This window comes from Monodelphis domestica, chromosome 4, assembly GCF_027887165.1.
Source record: "Monodelphis domestica isolate mMonDom1 chromosome 4, mMonDom1.pri, whole genome shotgun sequence".
Classification (NCBI taxonomy): Eukaryota; Metazoa; Chordata; class Mammalia; order Didelphimorphia; family Didelphidae; genus Monodelphis; species Monodelphis domestica.
The window spans coordinates 180,426,482-180,448,616 of NC_077230.1; the positions used below are offsets into that span (position 1 = coordinate 180,426,482).

The following is a 22,135-nucleotide window of genomic DNA, read 5'->3' on the forward strand; positions in this document are numbered from 1 at the left end:
GTTCAGCTGAAGCAGTCTTCACAAGCTGGGTGAGCAAAGCCCTGGTTCACCAGAGGTCGACGACCCGATGGCTACCCTCACAAGGTTTAGCCGGCCTGTCGAAGCCGTTGCCCGGGGTGTGGCCGCTGCCACATGGTAGCATCTACTGGGAGCCACAAGTGAGAGCTGGGTGTCAGGTGGGGGTCAGAGACTGGAGAGCTGCCCTAGGAGTGCATGACAAGCCCTCCATACCAGAGATACTACCCCTCACTGAGCACCCCATACACCCCAGCTTCCGGGAAACCAAAGTCTTTGAATTCCGGGGGGAGTATGGTTGCAAAGCTGAAACTTAAAGGAACTGACTGAAGGAAGGGCACCACCAGGAGTGGAGCCTGCGGCTTAATTTAACTCAACACAGGAAACCTCACTCGGCCCAGACACGGAAAGGATTGATAGATTGATAGCTCTTTCTTGATTCTGTGGGTGGTGGTACATGGCCATTCTTAGTTGGTGGAGCGATTTGTCTGGTTAATTCCGATAAGGAACGAGACTCTGGCATGCTAACTAGTTACCTTGATATGTAGTTGTATGGATATCCTATAGAGCTTATTTATCAATATATACATGCTTATTCTGTATGTGTATATATACACATATATATACACATACATTCATATATGTCTTAACTGACAACTGGATTCAAAATTGAACAAGTGGGGAAAGTAGGAAAGATTTCTTTGGGAAATTTCAGAGTTTTTTTTTTTTAATTTATTTAATTAGTCAATTTAGAACATTTTCCCTTGGTTAGAAGAATCATATTCTTTCTCTCCCCTCTCCTCACCCCTTCCTGTAGCCACCACACAATTCCACTGAGTTTTATGTTTGTCCTTGATCAAAACCTATTTCTATGTTGTTGATGTTTGCACTAGGGTGATCATTTAGAGTCTATATCCCCATTAACCCATGTGATCAAGCAGTTGTTTGCCTTCTGTGTTTCTACTCCCACAGTTTTTCCTCTGAATGTGGATAGTATTCTTTCTCATAAATCCCTCCAAATCGTTCTGGATCACTGCATTGTGACTAATGGAGAAGTCCATTACATTTGATTGCACCACAGTGTATTAGTCTCTTTATATAATGTTCTCCTGGTTTTGCTCCTTTAACTCTGCATCAATTCCAGTACACATGGAATTCCTCCAGTTCATTATTCATTTGGGCACAATAGTATTCCATCACCAACATATACCACAATTTGTTCAGCCATTCCCCAATTGAAGGTCATCCCCTCATTTTCCATTTTTTTTTTGCCACCACAAAGAGCGCAGCTATGAATATTCTTGTACAAGTCTTTTTCATTATTATCTCTTTGGGGTACAAACCCAGCAGTGCTATGACTGGATCAAAGGGCAGACAGTCTTATGCCCTTTGGACATAGTTCCAAATTGTCCTCCAGAATGGTTGGATCAATTCATAACTCCACCAGCAATGCATTAATGTCCCAGTTTTGCCACATCCCCTCCAGCATTCCTTACTTTCTTTTGCTGTCATGTTAGCCAATCTGCTAGGTGTGAGGTGGTATCTCAGAGTTGTTTTGATTTGCATTTTTCTGATTATAAGAGATTTAGAACACTTTTCATGTGGTTATTAATAGTTTTGATTTCTTTATCTGAAAATTGCCTATTCATGTTCCTTACCCATTTATCAATTGGGGAATGGCTTTATTTTTTTTGTGCAATTAATTTAGCTCTATAAATTTGAGTGAAGATTTCCCCCCCCAATTTTTGCTTCCCTTCTAATTTTGGTTGCATTGGTTTTGTTTGTACAAAACCTTTTTAATTTAATGTAACCAAAATTATTTATTTTACATTTTGTGATTCTTTCTATGTCTTGCTTGGTTTTAAAGTCTTTCCCCTCCCAAAGGTTTGACAAGTATACTATTCTGTGTTCGCCTAATTTACTTATAGTTTCCTTCTTTATATTCAAGTCATTCACCCATTCTGAGTTTATCTTGGTGTAGGGTGTGAGTTGTTGATCCAAAACCAATCTCTCCCATACTGTCTTCCAATTTTCCCAGCAATTTTTATCAAATAGTGGATTTTTGTCTCAAAAGCTGGGGTCTTTGGGTTTATCGTATACTGTCTTGCTGAGGTCACTTACCCCAAGTCTATTCCACTGATCCTCCTTCCTGTCTCTTAGCCAGTACCAAATTGTTTTGATGACCACTTCTTTATAGTATAGTTTGAAATCTGCTACTTCTAGGCCCCCTACCTTCACATTTTTTTTCATTATTTCCCTGGATATCCTTGATCTTTTGTTCTTCCAAATGAACTTTGTTATGGTTTTTTCTAATTCAGTAAAAGGTTTTTTGGTAGTTCAATGGGTATGGAACTAAATAAGTAAATAAGTTTGGGTAGGATGGTAATTTTTATTATGTTAGCTCATCCTACCCATGAGCAGTTAATGTTTTACCAATGGTTTAGATCTAGTTTTAATTGTGTGAAGAGTGTTTTGTAGTTGTGTTCATATTGTTCCTGTGTTTGTCTTGGCAGATAGATTCCTAAGTATTTTATATTGTCTAGGGTGATTTTAAATGCTATTTCTCTTTCTTATTCCTGCTGCTGAGATGTGTTGGAAATATATAGAAATGATGATGACTTATGTGGGTTTATTCTGTATCCTGCAACTTTGCTAAAGTTGTTGATTATTTCTACTAGCTTTTTAGTTGATTCTCTAGGATTCTTTAAGTAGACCATCATATCATCTACAAAGAGTGATAGCTTGGTCTCCTCATTGCGTATTTTAATGCCTTCAATTTCTTTTTCTTCTCTAATTGCTACTGCTAGTGTTTCTAGTATAATGTTAAATAATAGAGATGATAATGGGAATCCTTGTTTCACTCCTGATCTTATTGGGAAGGCTTCTAGTTTATCACCATTGCAGATGATGTTTGCTGATGTTTTAGATATATATACTGTTTATTATTTTTAGGAAAGACTCTTCTATTCCTATACTTTCTAGTATTTTCAGTAGAAATAAGTGTCATATTTTGTCAAAGGCTTTTCTGCATCTATTGATATAATCATGTGATTTTTGTTGGTTTTCTTGTTGATATGGTCAATTATGTGGATGGTTTTCCTAATTCATGCATTTTCAATTTCATGCATTCATGGTATAAATCTCACCTGATCATAATGAATAACCCTCATGATCACTTGCTGGAGTCTTCTTGCTAGTGTTCTATTTATGATTTTTGCATCTATGTTCTTTAGGAAGATTGGTCTATAGTTTTCTTTCTCTGTTTTTGACCTGCCTGGCTTTGGAATCAGTACCATATTTGTGTAATAAAAGGAATTTGGTAGCACTCCTTCTTGGCTTATTCTGTCAAATAGTTTATATATAGTATTGGGATTAGTTGTTCTTTGAATGTTTGATAGAATTCATTTGTGAATCCATCTGTTCCTGGGGATTTTTTTTTTAGGCAGTTCTTTGATGGCTTGTTCAATTTCTTTTTCTGATATGGGGTTATTTAGTTATTCTATTTCTTCTGTTAATCTAGGCAATTTATATTTTTGTAAGTATTCATCCATATCACCCAGACTGCCATATTTATTGCCATATAATTGAGCATAATAGTTTTTAATGATTGCCTTAATTTCCTCTTTATTAGTGGTGAGGTCTCCCTTTTCATCTTTGATACTTTTAATTCAGTTTTCTTCTTTCCTTTTTAAAATTAGATTGACCTTTGTCTATTTGTTGTTTCAAAGTACTAGCTTCTAGTCTTATTATTAATTCAATAATTAATTCAAATTAATAATTCAATTAATTAATTCAACAATTAATTAGTCTTATTATTTATTCAATAGTTCTTTTACTTGTAATTTTTAAAATTTGTCCATTAATTTTTAGGATCTCTAGTTTTCACCTGAGGATTTTTAATGTGTTCATTTTCTAGTTTTTTTTTAATTTGCATGTCTAATTCATTGATCTCTGTCCTCCCTAATTTGTTAATATATGAACTCAAGGATATAAATTCCCTGCTAAATACTGCTTTGTCTGCATCCTAGGGATTTTGAAAGGATGTCTCATCATTGTCATTTTCTTCAATGAAATTATTAATTGTTTCCATGATTTGTTTTTAAATAACTGATTTTAGAGAATCATATTATTTACTTTCCAATTAATTTTTTATTTTCCTCTCCATGTACCTTTACTAATTATTATTTTTATTGCTTTGTGATTTGAAAAGGTTGCATTTTTAAATTTCTGCTCTTTTGCACTTGTTTGCAATGTTTTTATGCCCTAGTGCATTCTAAGTGGAAGAACAATCAAAGTATTATGGATATGATGATGATGATGATGATGATGATGATGATGACATATTTGGGCACAAAACAAGTTGTTTACCATTGGAGGAACTTTATGCTAGATTAGGAGTTGATAATGAAGAAGATTTTATAGAGAAATTGAATTACATGGCTTATATAGATACTGATTATGAATGGGAAGAAAGATATTAAAGAACATATAAAGAACAAATCAGAAGGGAGGTAGATATACAATCTCACATCTATTCTCTAACTTCACAAAAACATGACAAATAATATTTATGCAGTAAGAGTGAAGCCAAGATTAGTTTGAGTTCCATAGGGTAACATACGACACAAAACCTTGTGAGAATAAAGACTAGAAAATATTCTGACAAAAGAATAACTAAGTAATTCAATAACAATAAGAAAAACTCCTAAGCTTTTATTAGCAAACTCCAACTTCATAACTATGACAAATACAAATACCACAGTAATGGAAGATGGGAAACACCTAGAATGCTATTGAAACATCTATTTACATTGGATTAATTTGTTATCAAGGATTTTAATATCAAGTTATAGATGAGAACTGAAACAGGTTATCTATATCTCTCAACCTTCACCCTAAAACAATCTCTACCTGGGGAAGGAAGAGAGGGAGGGTATACCATGAAGATATTACCTCATAGTTTCAGATATCTCATAAGAAACAACAATGTGGTCATGTCATCAATGAAGATACATGCAAATGAAATCTGATTAAAAAAATAAACCCTAGTCATAAACAGCAACACGAATAGCCCTAGTTAAAAACAAACAAACAAACAAACAGTCCTTATGAATGAAAACCTATGAATGGAAAGCACATGAGAGTATGTATCAACACAAAATACAGACAAGAGAGCATTGCACATATTAAAATGATAACAGAAAAACTCTGCTAAAGCAAATAAAACAACTCCAGAAAGAAATATAGCCAGTAACACAGATAGAAGAAAAAAACATGCATTTTAAATATTAACTCCAAAAAAAAGTCTCTACATAGTCTATACAAAGTCTCTGTCAACAATTGTAACAACAAAATAAAGTAATAAAGTTAATTCAAATGAAAACATAACTCCATGACCAAACGAAATACATTATAACCAAATTCTCATGAAAAACTCATATCTTCCATGCACAATGAAAAATTTCAATCTTACATACATGCACATGTAAAAACCTTACATGCATGCATGTTCCTGATTGTTCCAGTATGTTCCTGACTATTAAAGAACACAGGACTACAATCAAGAGCAACAACAGACAAAATGATGCATGTAGCACAGATGAAAAGAGAGACCAAGACACATAGTTTCTACAATCAACATCAAAAGACATGGAAGGACTTTGAAATTTTGGACTTGTGATCATGAGGTTATGTAAGAATGTGGCATACATGTTAACATCACATAAATACATACATATGATACACATAAATACAGTGTCGAAGAAATCTCATGGATTGGGTAAATATATAACATATGCATAGTTGCAAAACACAAAATTCATACTGATATATAAATTTCTGTGGAAAATTCAAACAAAGAAATTTCTTATCTGCGTGAGTTTGTACAGAAATCAAAAACAATGTATTATATTTGTCCATATGTAAATCTGTATAGATATAACTTATGTGCATATGTGAGTACTAATGTACTAACAAACTAACTATATTAGAATAATTTATTAATGTTCTAATAACTAAACTATAGGGGCAGTTTAGAAAAATTTATTCAAATTCTTAGGGAGGTAGGGACAGACATAAAAACTACTTAAGTATAGAAGTTAGATTACATTATGATTTTAGGTTAGCAATTGTTAGTAATAGAAAATTTTACTTAGTTGAATTTATAGATATTAGGAGATAAGAGTAACATATTTAAAATACTGTTGAAATTGTTAAAAATTGTTACATGATTTGTTATAATGTTCAAAAAAGTATGTTCATATAAAATCTCTATTACCTAAACCATTTTCCTATACCCAAACTTAGCATAAAATTATATAGAATAGTTAAAATAGATTAAGATTTATTGTTTTGAGAGGGTAAAGGAATATTTAACATAGTACAGGGTTAAGAATTAGATAATTAGAAATATAACAAAACATATATATATATATATATATATATATATATATATATATATATATATATATATATATAAGTAACCTTAAAAGATGCTGGTTGCATCTTTTTCCAAAGATGAAAATGGAGGGTATATATTGTGGAAGTGAGAAATTGAGAATGATTTTGGAGTAGCTGAGTGATGACCTGTCAGTCAACCAAGAGTGTTCTATTTGAAATGTTACTGGGAAAGGCAGTTGAAAGCCAGACCAACTGTTGGGGGAACCTTGTTGGCTTAAAAGAGGGAAGAAGGGTGTTTTTCTCTCGGTTTTGGAGACTGAAGAAAGGAAGGTGGTCTTTGATTTTGAAGACAAAAGAAAGAAGGAGAAAAGTCCAGCTAGCTCTCTCTCTGACTTGCTCTGTTGTGATAGTGACTGAACTTCCAGACCTATCAGCCATTTCTCCCAATTGAACTATATTCCACAATCCACCAATCTAAGACTCATCCTAGTGATAGGGAAACCCAAAGAACATCTTTCCTTCCATTTCCTTATCCTTCCCTGTTTTTTCCCAATAAACCCTTTATTTAAGATAAAGAAGAGAAAAAGTATTTCATTTGAAACATCATAAACTTACCCCTGAGTTGATTTAGAGAAACCAGAAGGAGAATCACCAGGAAAGGGGGGAAGGAGGAGGAGGGGAAGGAAGGAAGAGAGAATGGAGGGAAAGAAGAAGAAAGAAGATAACAGCCTGATCTTTAGTTATCAATTACCCATCAAAATAGTCCTTTATTATACTTTCAAAACACCCTTTTCTGTTTCCAGATGATTTATTCTGCTTTTTCAGTTCTTTTCCCACTTGTCTTCAGTCTCTCTTAATTGTTTTTTTAATTGTATTTCACGTTCTTACAAAGCCTGTGTCCAATTCACTGTAGTTTCTGTGTTTTTGCTTTGTGTTCTTTGATCTTCCTCTGTTCCATTTGCTCTTTGTTCATTGTCTAGATAGAAACTGTCAACTGTAATTTCTTTTATTTTTTTCTGTTGTTTACTTATATTTTTCCCTTCTTCCCACCCCACTGTAGTCTTGCTCCTCTCATTATGTGCTGTTTCTGTGGGTTTGGGCTATTTTGTCCTGAAGGGGCTTCTTCTCTGTTCTGCTGAATGATCAGGTTAGTCAGATCTTCCCCAGCTGACAGCAGAAGCTGAAAAGGAGTTGGGCTTCCCCCTGTTATCAAGGTTGTTGCCTGTAGTTTGTTGCAATCTTTGTCCTAGAAATTTAGTCAGCTAGGCTCTCAGGTCAGTGTGTGGGAGAGGGGTGTTGGAGCTTGAGCTTCCCTTCCCTCTGAAGGCTTCTTATCTGCTCTGTTGATGAGATTGAGCCAGGGTGGATTTGATCTGCAAATCTGGCTGTGCCTTGAGACCAAAACCTAGTGAAGTGGGGGTGGGGGTGGAGCAGGATGGAGTGTCTTGGCTGCGACTAGGCTGCCTTCTCTGCGCTTCTCCTCCAGCTGCCTCCATGTCGCCTGTGTTCAATACTCTGTGCCTGGCACAGCTGTAATAGCAAGGTACTCCCTCCAGACTAGTGCCCTTGCCCTCCCAGAAATTCCAGCCACTGCTGGAGGCTCAGCACTGTAGGTGGGGAACTCTTTTACTGCTTAATACCCTGCATTTTATTTGCCTGTCTTATTCAACACAGCTTTTATCTGTACTTGTGCTTAATCTGCTTTTGTAGGCAAATTATATAGGGGTATCTATGTTTGTGGATAGATTCCCTTATTCAGATAAATATCTGATATTTCTATCTGTTAGCAGATATAATTGTGGAAACTAATTAATTAGTTCTTTATAGAAAAACATTATTAAAGCCCATGTGATTAAAAAAATGTATAATTATTTTCCCATCAAAGTCCTACTTCAGCGCAATAGTATTTCCTGGAAGTGATTTTGGGCATCTTGGGATCAAGGGCAATGCCAGTAGAACACCAATTCTGACCAATCTCACTAAACTTAAATAACTTTGGGGATTTGCTCAGTGACCAAATGTGCATTTGTTGTCTGAAAAAGCCTTGTTAAGTTTGGAGACATTACTCATCAGGCTGAGTGTGATATTACTAACTTTTCTGTCACAGTAGTTCTCAAAAAACATCTGAGGAACTGTGGTTTGCAACAATTTGAGCAATATTCACATGGATGAAATTATCAGTCCTTAGAGTATCATAGTATAGATTGAATTATAAAAGTGTATTTTTATATTTTATACCCACATGAATTAAAATTTGGAGAATATTTTTTAAAGAATCAAGATGGCATATAGAACAATTTTCTTTTTCATTTACTCATTTTCCTTCAGCTGGTTCTGTCAATTATTAATTATCCCATATTAATTAATAAGGAAGGATAATAAATATAGGTTCTATTATAATAGGAAATATACTTCACAAAATGATTTGAGAATTTTCTGTTTGATGTTGTAAAGGAAGAAGAAGAATTTACAGTTCTTGCTTGCTGCTTGGGGCTTCTACCACCTTTTAGTCAAACTGCTCATCCATTCACCAGCGCCTCCTGCCTTGACTGGCCTGTTCCAGCATTTGACATCATACCTCAGTGGTGCTTTGAAGTAACTTCATTTTCTGAAAGACATGCAGAACAAGTAAGGGTATGTAAAAGAGAAGAATTTTTTAACATCTTGGCAATGTAAGAGATAAGAGATAACTAAAGTAACTTAACTTTTTGATAATAATTAGTGTTTGAAAAAAACGGAAAAAAATTGGCTTTTTCTTTTTACAAGAGCAAGTTCATATTTTAGGAGGATGTTTCATATTACTTGACATCTGTTTGATAATAGAAAAAAATTGCTAATTTTAAAAATTAGTGTATTCTTTCATAAATAATGAGACATATTTTATAATATATTACAGAGAGTACTTTTGCTCCTCAGAATCTCATGACTTGTTATATTCAAGTTATGTGATCATTATGTGGGGTTCCTGAAATTCATGTTTTTTTATAAATAAGCTAATATTAATTTTATCTATTATAAATATGATTTGGATAGCACTCTTTATTAGTAAAATGACATATTACAAAACTCAGTTTCTGACTTTTACATTTAGTTGAATGCATACATCCTAAGTTAATATTAGTGAAAAATATAAGTATATTGACAAAATTTTCATATTTTGAGGTAGGAAATTTGTTTAAACATTTTTGGTCAGATACTTCACAGACACATTTAATTTTGAGATAGCAGTAACCCTAGCAGGCATGTAATCCAACTGCTACCCACTCCTTTCCCCAAATCTCTTTTATAAAATACTTTGTAGAACTCCAGTGACTCTACTCTCCCACCTCCCATTCTCCCACCATCTAGGACAAATCATTCCACTTTTGGATAGCTCACATTTTAGGATATTTTTCCTTATATTGATATGTCTATCTCTTATCAGCTTCCTCCCCCCATTGTTCCTAGTTTTGCCTTTTGGAGCCAGAGAAAATGAGTTGTTATCCCCCTTGTAAGGGTTAAAATTATGGTTGAGGCTGAATGTAATAATTATCTTTGGACGCCAAGGAATTTATTTTTAAAATCCTAATGAAACACCCAAACTCAGCTGGAAATTTTATGGTGATTTAATTACAACAGGAGGAAGAAAATATTAGAGGGAGAGAGAGAGGGAGAAAAGGAAAGGAGTTTAACTCAGCTCAGGCTGAGTCAAAGGGGGAGTTTAAGGCCCTGGAGAGCCAAGGCAGAGAGAGTCCTTATGACTCACATGACCAATCAGAAAGAAAGCTGTCTGCTGGGCTCCTCCAAGCTCAAGCTCCAGGATCGAACTAACTCTAGCCCTCTTCACAGGAAGTCACGGGAACTCCCGAGGCTGTTCTCTACCTCACTTCCTGCATCTCACATGTGCCAATGGTGGCTCAAGCTTGACTTAGGACAGCTCAGATGTCTGTCCTTTTTTTTTTTTTTGCACATGTCTGTTGGAGGCCATTTTTCTCAGATAATTAAATCTTGAGTTTGATGCAGACCTTCCTAATCTTGTTAAACTGAGTAGGGTGGAAAATGCAGAGTTTCCAAGACCTGATTCTGTTATCGCAAGTGTCTCCATTGTTACTGATCAGGAAATAGCTAAATCACATCTTCTAAAGAATGGTCTGATTAGGGTGGAATAGTTTTAAAATTCACACTCTACCACATGAAAGACCTTCAGATCTTTAAAGACAGATATCCTACATCTAATGAGTCTTCCCTTCTCCAGGACAAATACCCCCAATTCCTTCAACCTTTGTAGCTGCTGTCATACTCATACTGAACTTGCACTAAAACCTTCCAAGTTTTTTTTTCAGATAAACTGTCTAATAAGTACTAATTACACTATGAAGTTGCTTTAAATTTTTTTTAACTAAATAGTATGAAAGTGCATTTTTTCCCTATGAAATTTCACCTTTTTTGGATTCAGCCCCATTCTAAGACAAATAGGTAGTTGCTATTAGAACACAAAATTTGGAGTTAGGAGAATTTGAGTTCAAATTTAGCCTCAGCACTTATAAGCTATGTTTTCTTAACTACATTCATTACAAACTTTAAAAGTTTTTTATATAAATGCTAACTATTCTTATTCTTATATTCTGATCTTTCAAAGTATTTTTGGATCCTTTCTGTCATACAGTGGGTTAACTATCCTTCATAGCTTTCAGTAGTCTGCACATTAGATAAGCCTGTCATTTCTGCTTTCATTCAAAGCACTGATTAAAAGGTTAATTAATACAGATTGTGAATCTTAAAATTTCTCAGATTTGTGAATCTTAAAAATTCTCAGACTCTACTTCAGAATATTTGATTAAGCTAAACCCATTTTAAACAATGATGGTACTTGATTAGGAATGTATGTGAGAACTTTATATTACTCCACCCATACTTTAGGGGAAGATAAAGTTGTAAATTCATTACTAAACAATGAAAAGTACTTAACCCACACTTAAAGTAAAGCTAAAACCCTTAAGCTGGGTCTATTTTTAGATCTAATACAAAAAGGTGCTAAGTACCTATGAAGATCAAATTAATCACTAAAAGTTCAAGCAAGCTTAGCAAAAGGTGTGAGGTTGTAGTCTACCCAGAGAAGGTGATAACAAGGTGTGAATTAAGAATGATCAGTCCTTTGAAAACATCTATTGTGACTGGTAGATATGAAAACTTAGCGGAGGTAACATAGGAGAAAATTTTCTTTAAAAGGAAGATGTTTAGGCCTCTGAGGGAATTCAGCTATGGAGCTGAATTGGAGGCTAGTCTCTCTCTTGGTGGCTGAAAAGGAATTCAGCTTTGGTAGCTGAGTTTGAGCTTGGACTAGTTGGAGTAGCTGGGTCTTTGAACACTAGAATCTTGCTTGGAAGGATCTTGTGGTGAGTGATTAAAGACTGACTTAGTTTTCTCTCTTAAGACTCAGGTATTCTCTCTCCTTTTTCTTAATTCCTTCATTTGTATTAATTAAAATCTCCATAAACCCAGCAGACTTGGGTTTTTTTTGGGGGGGGGGAATTTTCCCATGGCGACCACTTTATTTTTTAATATAAAATCAAGACACTAAAAATTATCTTTACAGTTTTGGCAATTCAAAGTCTTGAAACCATATTTTCTCAGTCACAGTTTAGGGCAACCACTCTTTTAACTGTAACAAGAGTCAAGCACAGATTGCTATGGTACTTCTCAGCAAGTTCTAAGTCATCTAAATATATTCTCATCTAAACCATATTTCATCTTTCCCAGAAGAAAAAATGAAATATTTTATGAAAAATTTTGCTAAAATTTAGGTAAACATTATCTGTAGCATTCACCTGATCTGCCAATTTATTTATCCTTTCAGTTAAGTAAATTGGATTAGTCTGACATGATCTGTTCTTATTAAAAATATGTGGGCTATTTGTGATAACTGCTTTCTTTCCCATGGGCATTAATGTTCACTAGCTATATTTTAGAAAATCCATTTAGAATTGCCCAGGAATTTAAGACACCTTCACTGGCCTGTATTTTAAATATTTTATTTTCTTCCTGTTTTGTTTTGTTTTTGAAAATTGTCTTTCTCTAGGTTTGTATTACATTTGTCCTGAATATTTTGATAATCATTAAAGATAGTTCTGCAATCATACCTATCAGTTCTTTCAAGTGTCTGAGGATGTAGTTTATTTAATTCAAGTGTCTTGAATTAATCAAGGGCAGCTACTGCTCTCTTACCCTAGCCATACATGTCATTCTTAGGATTCACTTTCCCCAAAGTAATTTGCTGCTCTACTCTCTCTTTGTCATCATTTAGCGACATTCTATTTAGCCTGAAAAATTGCTATACTTTGTTTTTCTTTTTTTCTCAGTATAACTTAAAAACCAAATCATTTTGGTTCTTAGCCTTCCTCACCAGCCTCAGCTTATTCTGAACTATGGTACTCTTCTTGCAAGACTGTATCATGCTTTTTTTTTAGTTCATTGTGTGTTAACTTCATTTGCTTCCATATTCTCTATATAGCTTTAAAAAATTAAATTAAGTCAAATCTAAATTTTAAAGTTTTCAGTGTGTCTCCACTGATATCTTCAGATTCTTGTTTTTCTTCATCATTAAAATTGTTTCCCATTTTTCTTTAGTTTAATTCTTTAAAAATAAAAATAATGAATATCAAAAAAGAGAAAAATACATAGAAATATTTATGTCTTCACCTAGGTCATATTTCATGCCTTTTTAGTGGGGGAGGGGGGAATGACCTTCCAGGAAGAAAATAATTTGGAGCTTAAAACAAAAAAGGGAATGTTAAATTTAATTCTTGAGTTTTCCATCCCTTCTGGGTTGACTTTATCTATAGAATTTTAGTTTGGGGATCTGTCATTCAAAAAGTTTTTAAATGCTTGTAATACACTTATCAAGCTAAGTTTTGGATACAAAGAAAGGCAAAAACACAAAAACAGTTACTGTCCTGGAGCTTATAAACTACTAATAGTAGAGACAATATAAACAAATAGGTACATTCAAGATAACATAGCCTGAAAGGAAAGTAACCTTAGAGGGGAAGGCTTAAGACAATGGAAGGTATTAATTGAACTGAACCTTGAGGAAAACCATTGTGAGGAGAGATAACATTCCAGGTGTGGAGGATTTGCCAGAATGTAGATATGGAGATAGAATATTGTGTTGAGGAACAGCAAGAAGATTGAGGGATATTGGATCATTTAATATGTGGAGAGCAGTGTGAGAAGACCAGAAAGTTAGAAAGGAGACAGTTTGCAAAGTGTTTTAGTATTGAGCAATTGACTTTGTATTTGATTATTTTGATAGTTGATCAGAAGCAGCCAAGTGGCTCAGGGGATAGAGAGGCAGACCTGGTGTTAGGAAGACTTGAGTTCACGTGTGACCATAGATACTTCCTAGCTGTGTGACTTTGGGCAAATCACTTAACCTTGTTTGTCTGGCAAAAAAGATCCACTGGATCCACTGGAGAAGGAAATGACTTGCCTTTCCAGCATCCTTGCTAAGAAAACTCCATGGATAACTGTGGTCCATGGGGTCATAGAGTCATACACAACCGAATGGCTGAACATCAACAACAAAAATAGATAGCCATTGGAGTTTATTGAGTAGTAGTGATACAGTCTAATCTTTGATTTAGAGAAATCACTTTGGTAGTTTGTGGAAGTTGTGGAAGAGATTTTGAAGCAGAGAGATCAGTTTAAACCCATTGCAATAGTTGAGGCAAGACATAGCATGAATTTTGAATTGGGGTGTTGTCTGTGTGAATGGAGATAAGGGGACATATATAATAGAGGAAAAGGTTGACATAGCAATATTTGACAACTGGATATGAGTGATAAAAGAAGGTTGTTGAGGATGATGCTAAGGTTACTGACCCAGGTGACTGGAAGTGCTCTCAACAATAAAAAGGGAAATTTGGAAGAAGAGTGGACTTGGAGGAAAAGATGAGTTCTGACTCTTCTTTTTTCAAGTTTTTCTAACTCAGATGAGTTTGACATACTTATAAGACATTTAGTTATAAAAGTCTTTTTGTGATGTGAGCCTGGTGCTTAGGAAAAGGGTTCAGACTGTATCTATAAATCAGTAAATCATGTATATAGATTTAGAAATTGAAACTATGGAAGCTGGTGAGATCACCAAATAAAAGCATATAGAGAGAAAAGAAAAGAGGCTTCAGAACCTAGTCTTGGGTGACACCCACAGTTTGAAGGCACAACAGGATAAAGATCCAGCAAGGAGATTCAGAAGTTAAGCAGGTAGAAGACCTGGGAGACAGAAGTCTGTGTGAAAGGAGACAGAAACCTGAAGAGGAGATAGTATTCAAGGGGAGATGGTCAACAGTGTGAAATTTGGTAGGGAGGTAAAAAAAGCAGAATTGAGAAAAGACCATTAGACTTGACAGTTAAAATTATTGGTAATTTTGGAGAGAGCAGTTTCAGATGACCACTCTCTTCTAGATAATCTCTCCCCTGAGTTTTTGAGAGTATTCTTTCCTGATTCTTTCTTATCCTTTTGACTATTCCTTCTCAGTCTCCTTTTCCACCTTCTATTTTTGAGAATATCCAATGGCTATGTCTCTCCATACTTTCACTTAAGGGGCCTCATCATTCTCTTTGGATTCAGTCATCATCTCTGTACTGATGACGTTCTCCATTCCTCCATCACAAACTGATTTTTGGACATTTCAAACAGAATATTTCTCAAACATACGTCTCTTAAACTCATTGTATCAACACAGATATACTATTTTTTCCTCCAAACCCATCTCTGTGACAGACCTTCTATCAAAAGCATCACCATTCTCCTGGTCACTAAGGTTTACAATCTTAGAGTTACCCTGCACTCCTCATTCTCACACACCCCACATATTCAATCAATTACCAATATTGACAGTTCTAACCTTTACAGTAGTTCTCCACAAGTTTCTTTCTCTCCACTCACCTGATCAGGCTCTTTATCAGCTTTTTCCTGGCTGGACTACTGCAGTGGCTTTCATCTCTCTTCTTCAAGTCTCTCCATATAGTGGCCAAAGTGTTTTCTTAAAATACTGGTCTGATCATGCCATTCCCATGGTTCTCTATTACTAGTAAGTTTACATATAAACTCATTTTATTTGATGTTTAAAGCCTGTCACAACCTTGACTCATCCTTCCTTTCTAGACTAATTACACATCACTCCCCTTCATAAATATGATGTAGCTAAACTTTTATTTTTCTCCATGCATGACCTTGGGTCTCTTATACTAGGAATGCACTTCCCTCACCTCATCTCCAACTTTTAGGTTCCCTAGTTTCCCCGTCTCCTATTTATTAGTGTTTTCTCTCAATCATTTTGTGTCTATTTTGTATATGCTCATATATGTACAAGTTTGTCTTTCCAACTAGATTGTGGGCTCCTCCAAGGCATGAATTATCTCAGCATCTATCATATTACCTGGTTTATAGTAGATATTTAAATGCTTTTTGATTGCGCTCTTTTAGCAGAAAATTTCAAGAGGTAGCTGGATAACCTAAAGCTCTCTATCATTGCCCTTATCTCATTGCCATGTCAGCCTTATAATCTGTTTCCTCATCTCCTCATCTGTTTCATCTATATGGCCATGTGGTCTAATATACTCTGATAGCAAAATCACTTCTGTATCTTGTTCCATTTTTCTTCAAGCAAATGCTTTCCTTTATACTTTCATATCTTGTTCCTGGGTTTCAATATATGAATATATCTTTTAAATATGTAGTTCTACTTCATTTTCCCCTTTTATCAGAGATCATATTCTTTCTTGCATTAGATCTGCTGATTTGTCTTGGTTGTTGCATAAACTTGTGCACTGGAGTTAGTTGTTTTTACTATTTTCTCCTTTCTTAAATTTTGCCTTGAGTAAACTTCTGAGCATCTCAAGTGTTATTTTTTCTATTCTGTAGCTACTCTCAGTGGTATGTATATAGTGCTTGATAAATGTAGGCTATTTTTTCCACTCCTCTATTCTTTACATTGTAAAGCTCTTTTGATATGTTTCACAAGACACATAGCAAATGCATTTAATAGCTTTTCTTGAACCTGGTGTGCTACTGATAGTCCAGAAATATACATGCCATTCTCAGATACCAGCTTCTTAGCCAATTTTTTCACTTCTCAGAACTACTTTTATCCTTTGCATCTCTGCCTTTAATGGGTAGCAAAGATGAAAAGACTACTATGTAGGCTTCAGATTCTTTTCCAAGATTATAATCTTTGTCAGTGCTTTCTGATTTTCTTCTGGCATGTAATTTATATTTGGATGAACCACCAGAAATGGATAATAGTTTTTCATTTTTATAATTCTTGAGAAGTTCATCACTAAGTGTTAAATATACATGCCCTGGAAAAGCAACAGATTTGTTTATTTAATTAGTTTTAATAAATTAATTTGACCTGGTTTTGACTCTCAAGAAACACAATTATAATGACACACATTTCTAACTACAGGGTTTGTGAATATCATACAAGCTACTGATGAAATACTTCTACAGAAAGGATATATGCTCCTGTATAAGACTTAGCTTGGCAGTGGGAAACAAATCTATATACTGCAACCCAGGCAATTGGATTTAAACACATTTTGGAGGGACCCAAACATATTAAGGTCTGAGAAGATTTAAGGTCTGAGGTAGATAATAAGAATTGAAATCTTTTACAATGCTTCAAAGCAAGCCGACTCCAAGTACCTTTGAATAATCCGATTCTGAGTAGGATGAACATAGTAGAATTCCTTTAGTGTCAGGAATTGCACAATGTTTTAAAGTAATTCTTGCTATTTGTAGCTGCATAATTCCCTTTTAGAAGATGAGACCTAGTCTAACTGGCCATAATACTAGATTGAGCCATAACATATGTTATAAGTATACTTTTTGAAAATGGGAAAATGTTAAAGTCGCATCCTGCTGTAAACTTAATTAAAACTTGAATTCCCTTTTAAAAAGTCAATATATTGTTTGATTACTTATTTCTAAGTATAAAACTTGTTTTTATAATCTGCCAGCATTTAAAATTTATACATTTAATCCATATTTTTATGTTAAATGCTACATATTAAGAAACAATTTATCTGAGCATGTTTTTCATGTTTACAGTACTTTTCAAGCATATTGATTTTTTCCCCATAAAATAAATCATTCAAACATTATATAACATTATATAATGTGTTACTATTATAAGTATATTTATGGGGAACTAATTTTTTCTTGGGCAAAAAGTGTGGGAAAATTATTTAGGCTTTGATTTCAAAAACAGAAACATATAATTCTAATGATTGTTTTTGGTAATGTTTTAGGTTTTGCTCATCCAGGAGTCAAAATGGGATTTACCACATTTATTACAGTTGCCTGAGAACTATAATACCATCTTTCAGTACTATCACAGAAAAACCTGTAGTGTCTGCACTAAAGTTCCTAAAGATCCTGCTGTTTGCCTTGTTTGTGGTACTTTTGTATGCCTGAAGGGACTTTGCTGCAAACAACAAAGTTACTGCGAATGTGTTCTGGTAAGAAACAATTAATGACCCAAAATTTTTGAAAAGAAAGCTTTTAATTATCCATTTTCAAGTGAATTATTGAAATTCAGTTACTCTGATATTCCTTAGAGCAGGTATTCTTTGCATTTTTGGTGTTAAAGACACTTTTGGCAGTTTGATTGAAGTCTATATTCATTTTCTCAGGATAGTATTTTTAAATCCATAAAACAAAATGCATAGGATTTCAAATGAAATCAATTATATTGAAATACAGTTACCACATTTTTTTTGGCAGGGGTGGTGGTGGGGTGGAGTTTGCAGATCCTTAGTTAAGAAGCCTTGCCTCAGAGAGAAAGGATATAGTTTTCTCTCTTTGTCTAGATGAAGGACCAAAGAATAGTATTTGAGAATAAAGCTGAGTGTAATAGTCTGAAAGGTTATGTTAGTTTATCTTCCCCTTTCCCCCTTCATATTCCATGCCATTTAGTGATGCATTATGTTGACCATGCAATTGCATGGTACTGGATCTCTAAAGGGACTTTTCACTTCTTATATCAAAAATTCACTTTAATAAAAATGTCATATAATGAAATAAAATCTTAGCATAAGAACTGAATGTTCAGTTTTTACTATTAAACTCTTCTAAAAAGAAAAATGCTTCTTAATGACTGGGTTCATTCTTGACAAGTCATTATGAAATTGTTAGTCTATTAATAGAATTTTTTCAACATAATTTTTTTAGCATTCTCAGAACTGTGGTGCTGGAACGGGAATATTTCTTTTGATCAATGCATCGGTAATTATCATTATTCGAGGCCATCGTTTCTGCCTCTGGGGTTCCGTTTATCTAGATGCACATGGTGAAGAAGACCGGGATCTTAGGTAAGAGTTTTAGATGGTTACCCTTATTAAGTTAATACTGTGTATGGAAACCACTCTAAAGTAGCATTAGATCAGGAGTCAGAATTTAATGTAAAATTATTGACATGGGAAAAAATTAGGTTAAATAAGTGTGACTATTAGTTCTAGAGTATACCATTTCATAATATGGATTTCTGAAGATAACAATTTGAGTTGTTTCTTTGTGGCTTAAGTTTTGCAAGGTTTTCTCCCATAATATGCATGCTATCCTCAAATGCTGTAAACATAAAAGAAACAAAAAATACTATGTAACTTGATTGTCACCAGGAATTAAATAGAAATGACAAATTAAATTTCTCTGTATTAATTATATTAATGTTCATTTTTCTTTCTAGACGTGGCAAGCCTCTCTACATTTGCAAGGAAAGATACAAAGTTCTTGAACAGCAATGGGTTTCTCATACTTTTGATCACATCAATAAAAGATGGGGTCCACATTACAATGGGCTATAAATCATCTATTTCCTACAGCTTCATACCATATCATCAATCACCTTTACTAAGAATCCAACTTTACAAAGATAAGCTTTAACTTAATTTGGGGGATTAACTCACTGGAAAAAAAAATGAAACCATGCCATTTTTTAAGCCTTTCAATAATTAGGTGCTGTTGATACTACATTAATGGTACTATAACTTAAAAAAAATCTTTGGGAGGGCATGAAAAGTTTAACTTCCTTGGTACTCATGCTTTTTTGTTTAATCCACAATTGATAAGAAGCACAAGTTGTTCTCAAAATTATTTAAAAGTGAGATTTCCCAACAATGCAATGAAATATTTCTTTGATATTTAGGGTGGATTTGAGTTACTGCAGGTTTACTGCTTCCACATTTTGTGTGTTTAATTCGCATCTACTAAACATATTGCATCATTTTTTCTTTACTTTTCTTGTGTTGATTTGAGATTTTTGCTTGCTACATATGTAATTAGACAATACTTGTAAAACATGATTTATGTGAGATATTGTATAGTAAAAGTTGGTCTAACCAGTAGAATTAAAAAAAAATCCACTTGTGAGAGGTCTGTTAAAAGCTTTCAGACTGCTGAAAACCTAACTCATTCTCAGGAATTTCATAAATACTATCCCCAGGTAAATAAATAAAATAGCTGTAAAATAATTAGATTGCTACTGTTAATGTAATACAGTATATTCTTTCTTTTCCCTCCTTCAAAAACAAAATTTGCCATTACAATTGGGTGAATTATTAGTGGTAGTAATATATAGATTTTACTATATATACAAATTTTCAAAGACTGTACAACATGACAGATTCTAATGCATGCCTGCCTTTCATTATCAACCCAGATATGTGTTTGAGTGATTGAATTGGAACTGTGCAGACTGCCCTAAAAATGAAACATGATATTGGATCTTTCCTGTCAACTCAAGAGATTCATCTGTATTGTATTTATGCAGAATAATCACTGATTTTTCTGCTTGATTTCCTTTAAAAAGAAAAAAAGGCTCAACAAAAATGGCTTTGGTTTGAATGACCATATATATATATTCTTCTCTGAAAAATGCTAGAGAAGCAACTTAAGTTTATAGTGTATTTAACTCAGCAAGAATAAAAAGGATTGAGCTTAAATCCACTATCTATGTAAAAGGGGGAAAGAATGGACAAAAACACATAATATATTGCTACCAGTTTTTAGTACCCAGACATTGGTTAATTATTTCATATAAAATGCTGTCAAACAATTCCCAGTACTTTTGACTTTCATAGCTTGTTCTGTAAAATAAAATTTTTACATGTAAAATAAAAGACAAAAACATCTAGTGATAAAAACATATAAAAATAAAAGCAGATCCATGTTTAAAGATCTAATTGAAAGATATCACATCAAAATGATAGCAATGACAGGCTAGCATCCAAATAAGGAAAATCAAACAGTACATTTTCAAAGCAGATCCAAAGCAGTTGCAATTTGACCATTAGATCTATAATAGAATACATGGTAATGGCTTGCTATTTTTATATAAATTTCCAAAATAATAAGATACCTTTCTGTAAGACTAGAATGATTCTATTTCACTAACTGAATAGCTATGTGTTTTCCAACATGTTGCTACTTTTTTTAATACTGTACTATAAGTTCAGCCTGTAATTTTTTTTGCATTGGTCATTAAGAATACCAGGCCATTTTGTAAGTGCAGTTGAAGAGCAAAATGTTAATTTACATCTCCAGTATGATACCATTACAGGACTCATGAACTTGAAAAATTCTGTAGTTTGAAACTCTGATGCTCTATTTACAAGGTATAATGTATCCAGAATTTGATTATTACGTATTTAAAATGGAATGTTTTATGGTTGTGCATATGGATGTGAAGTGAAAATATTAGCCTTAACTTTAAAAATCTGGGTATTTGATAGTGTTTATTTTGATATTGGTGAATTAGTCACCAGTAAATTTTGAAAAAAGCACTTGGTTGAAAATTGTACTTGAATACATACATGCATGCTGCTAAACTATAACTTTGATTTTCCCCATAACTTTTATAAGCCCAATTTATAAGCCCACTTTGAAAAATAACAGGTCCAAGTTAGAGTGATGTGTGTGTATATTATTATTAAAAAAAATGTACTGGTGTGGTATCTTGTATGAATGATCATTTAAGTACAGTACATTACTGTAGATGCTAAATCAATCTTTATAATTAATCAGAAAATACAAAACTAGGAATAATCAACATTGTAAAATATGTTAATAAAAACCTACTGTCATTCTGTGTGAGAATTTTTTTAAATTTACCCATGCTTTTAAGTCATTGTGTTTCATTGTAGTTGTCATTTGCAGTTTGCTACTATTTTCTGTGTCTCTGGTTTACAGGGAGCCTAATGCCTTGCTCAGAAAAGCCACCCTGATAGTTCTATTCCAGTATGTACTGTCACTATTATTTCCTAGAAGTACTCAAATGATCCTTAAGTGAAATTATGCTTTGTTGTATCCTAAAACTATTTCTTCTGACTGCTTTGCTTATCACCACTATGCAACTTAGTAATAAGTTGTTGTTTTAGTTTCCTGCTATCATCCAGTTGATTTGGACCAGGAGAATTGTTATGGCAAGTTCCACTTCAGTGCTGTATATTCAGTATAGTGCTGTATTCAGCACAGATTGAGTCAGAATTGAGTATATTTGGGTGATCCTGCACTGTAAATAACACAAAGGGCTGGACTATACTGGATTAATAATATTTTTGACTTATTGAAGGATACTGATAAAATGGTCCGGAAAGTTGGAGGCAATAGCTAGGTACCAACCTGAACATCTGCAGGCTTAGAGTTTCATCATACAAAGGTCTAGGGGAGCCCTAAAGGGCC

At 33.9% G+C, this 22,135-nt stretch overlaps 1 protein-coding gene across 11 annotated transcripts in view; it reads left to right on the top strand.

The window, feature by feature from the left end:
* UBR3 (ubiquitin protein ligase E3 component n-recognin 3) overlaps positions 1-21,537 on the top strand; it is a 338,509-nt gene extending 316,972 nt beyond the window's left edge. For 10 of the 11 annotated variants that reach the window (XM_056797273.1, XM_056797276.1, XM_056797277.1 and 7 more), the window contains 4 exons: positions 8,869-9,048; positions 17,707-17,916; positions 18,629-18,768; positions 19,143-21,537. In XM_056797273.1, the coding sequence (XP_056653251.1) occupies positions 8,869-9,048; positions 17,707-17,916; positions 18,629-18,768; positions 19,143-19,260 (648 nt within the window). In that variant the 3' untranslated portion in view covers positions 19,261-21,537. The remainder of the gene's footprint in view (positions 1-8,868; positions 9,049-17,706; positions 17,917-18,628; positions 18,769-19,142) is intronic. The other variant, XM_056797275.1, reaches the window with a different exon arrangement.
* The last annotated feature ends 598 nt before the right edge of the window (positions 21,538-22,135 follow it).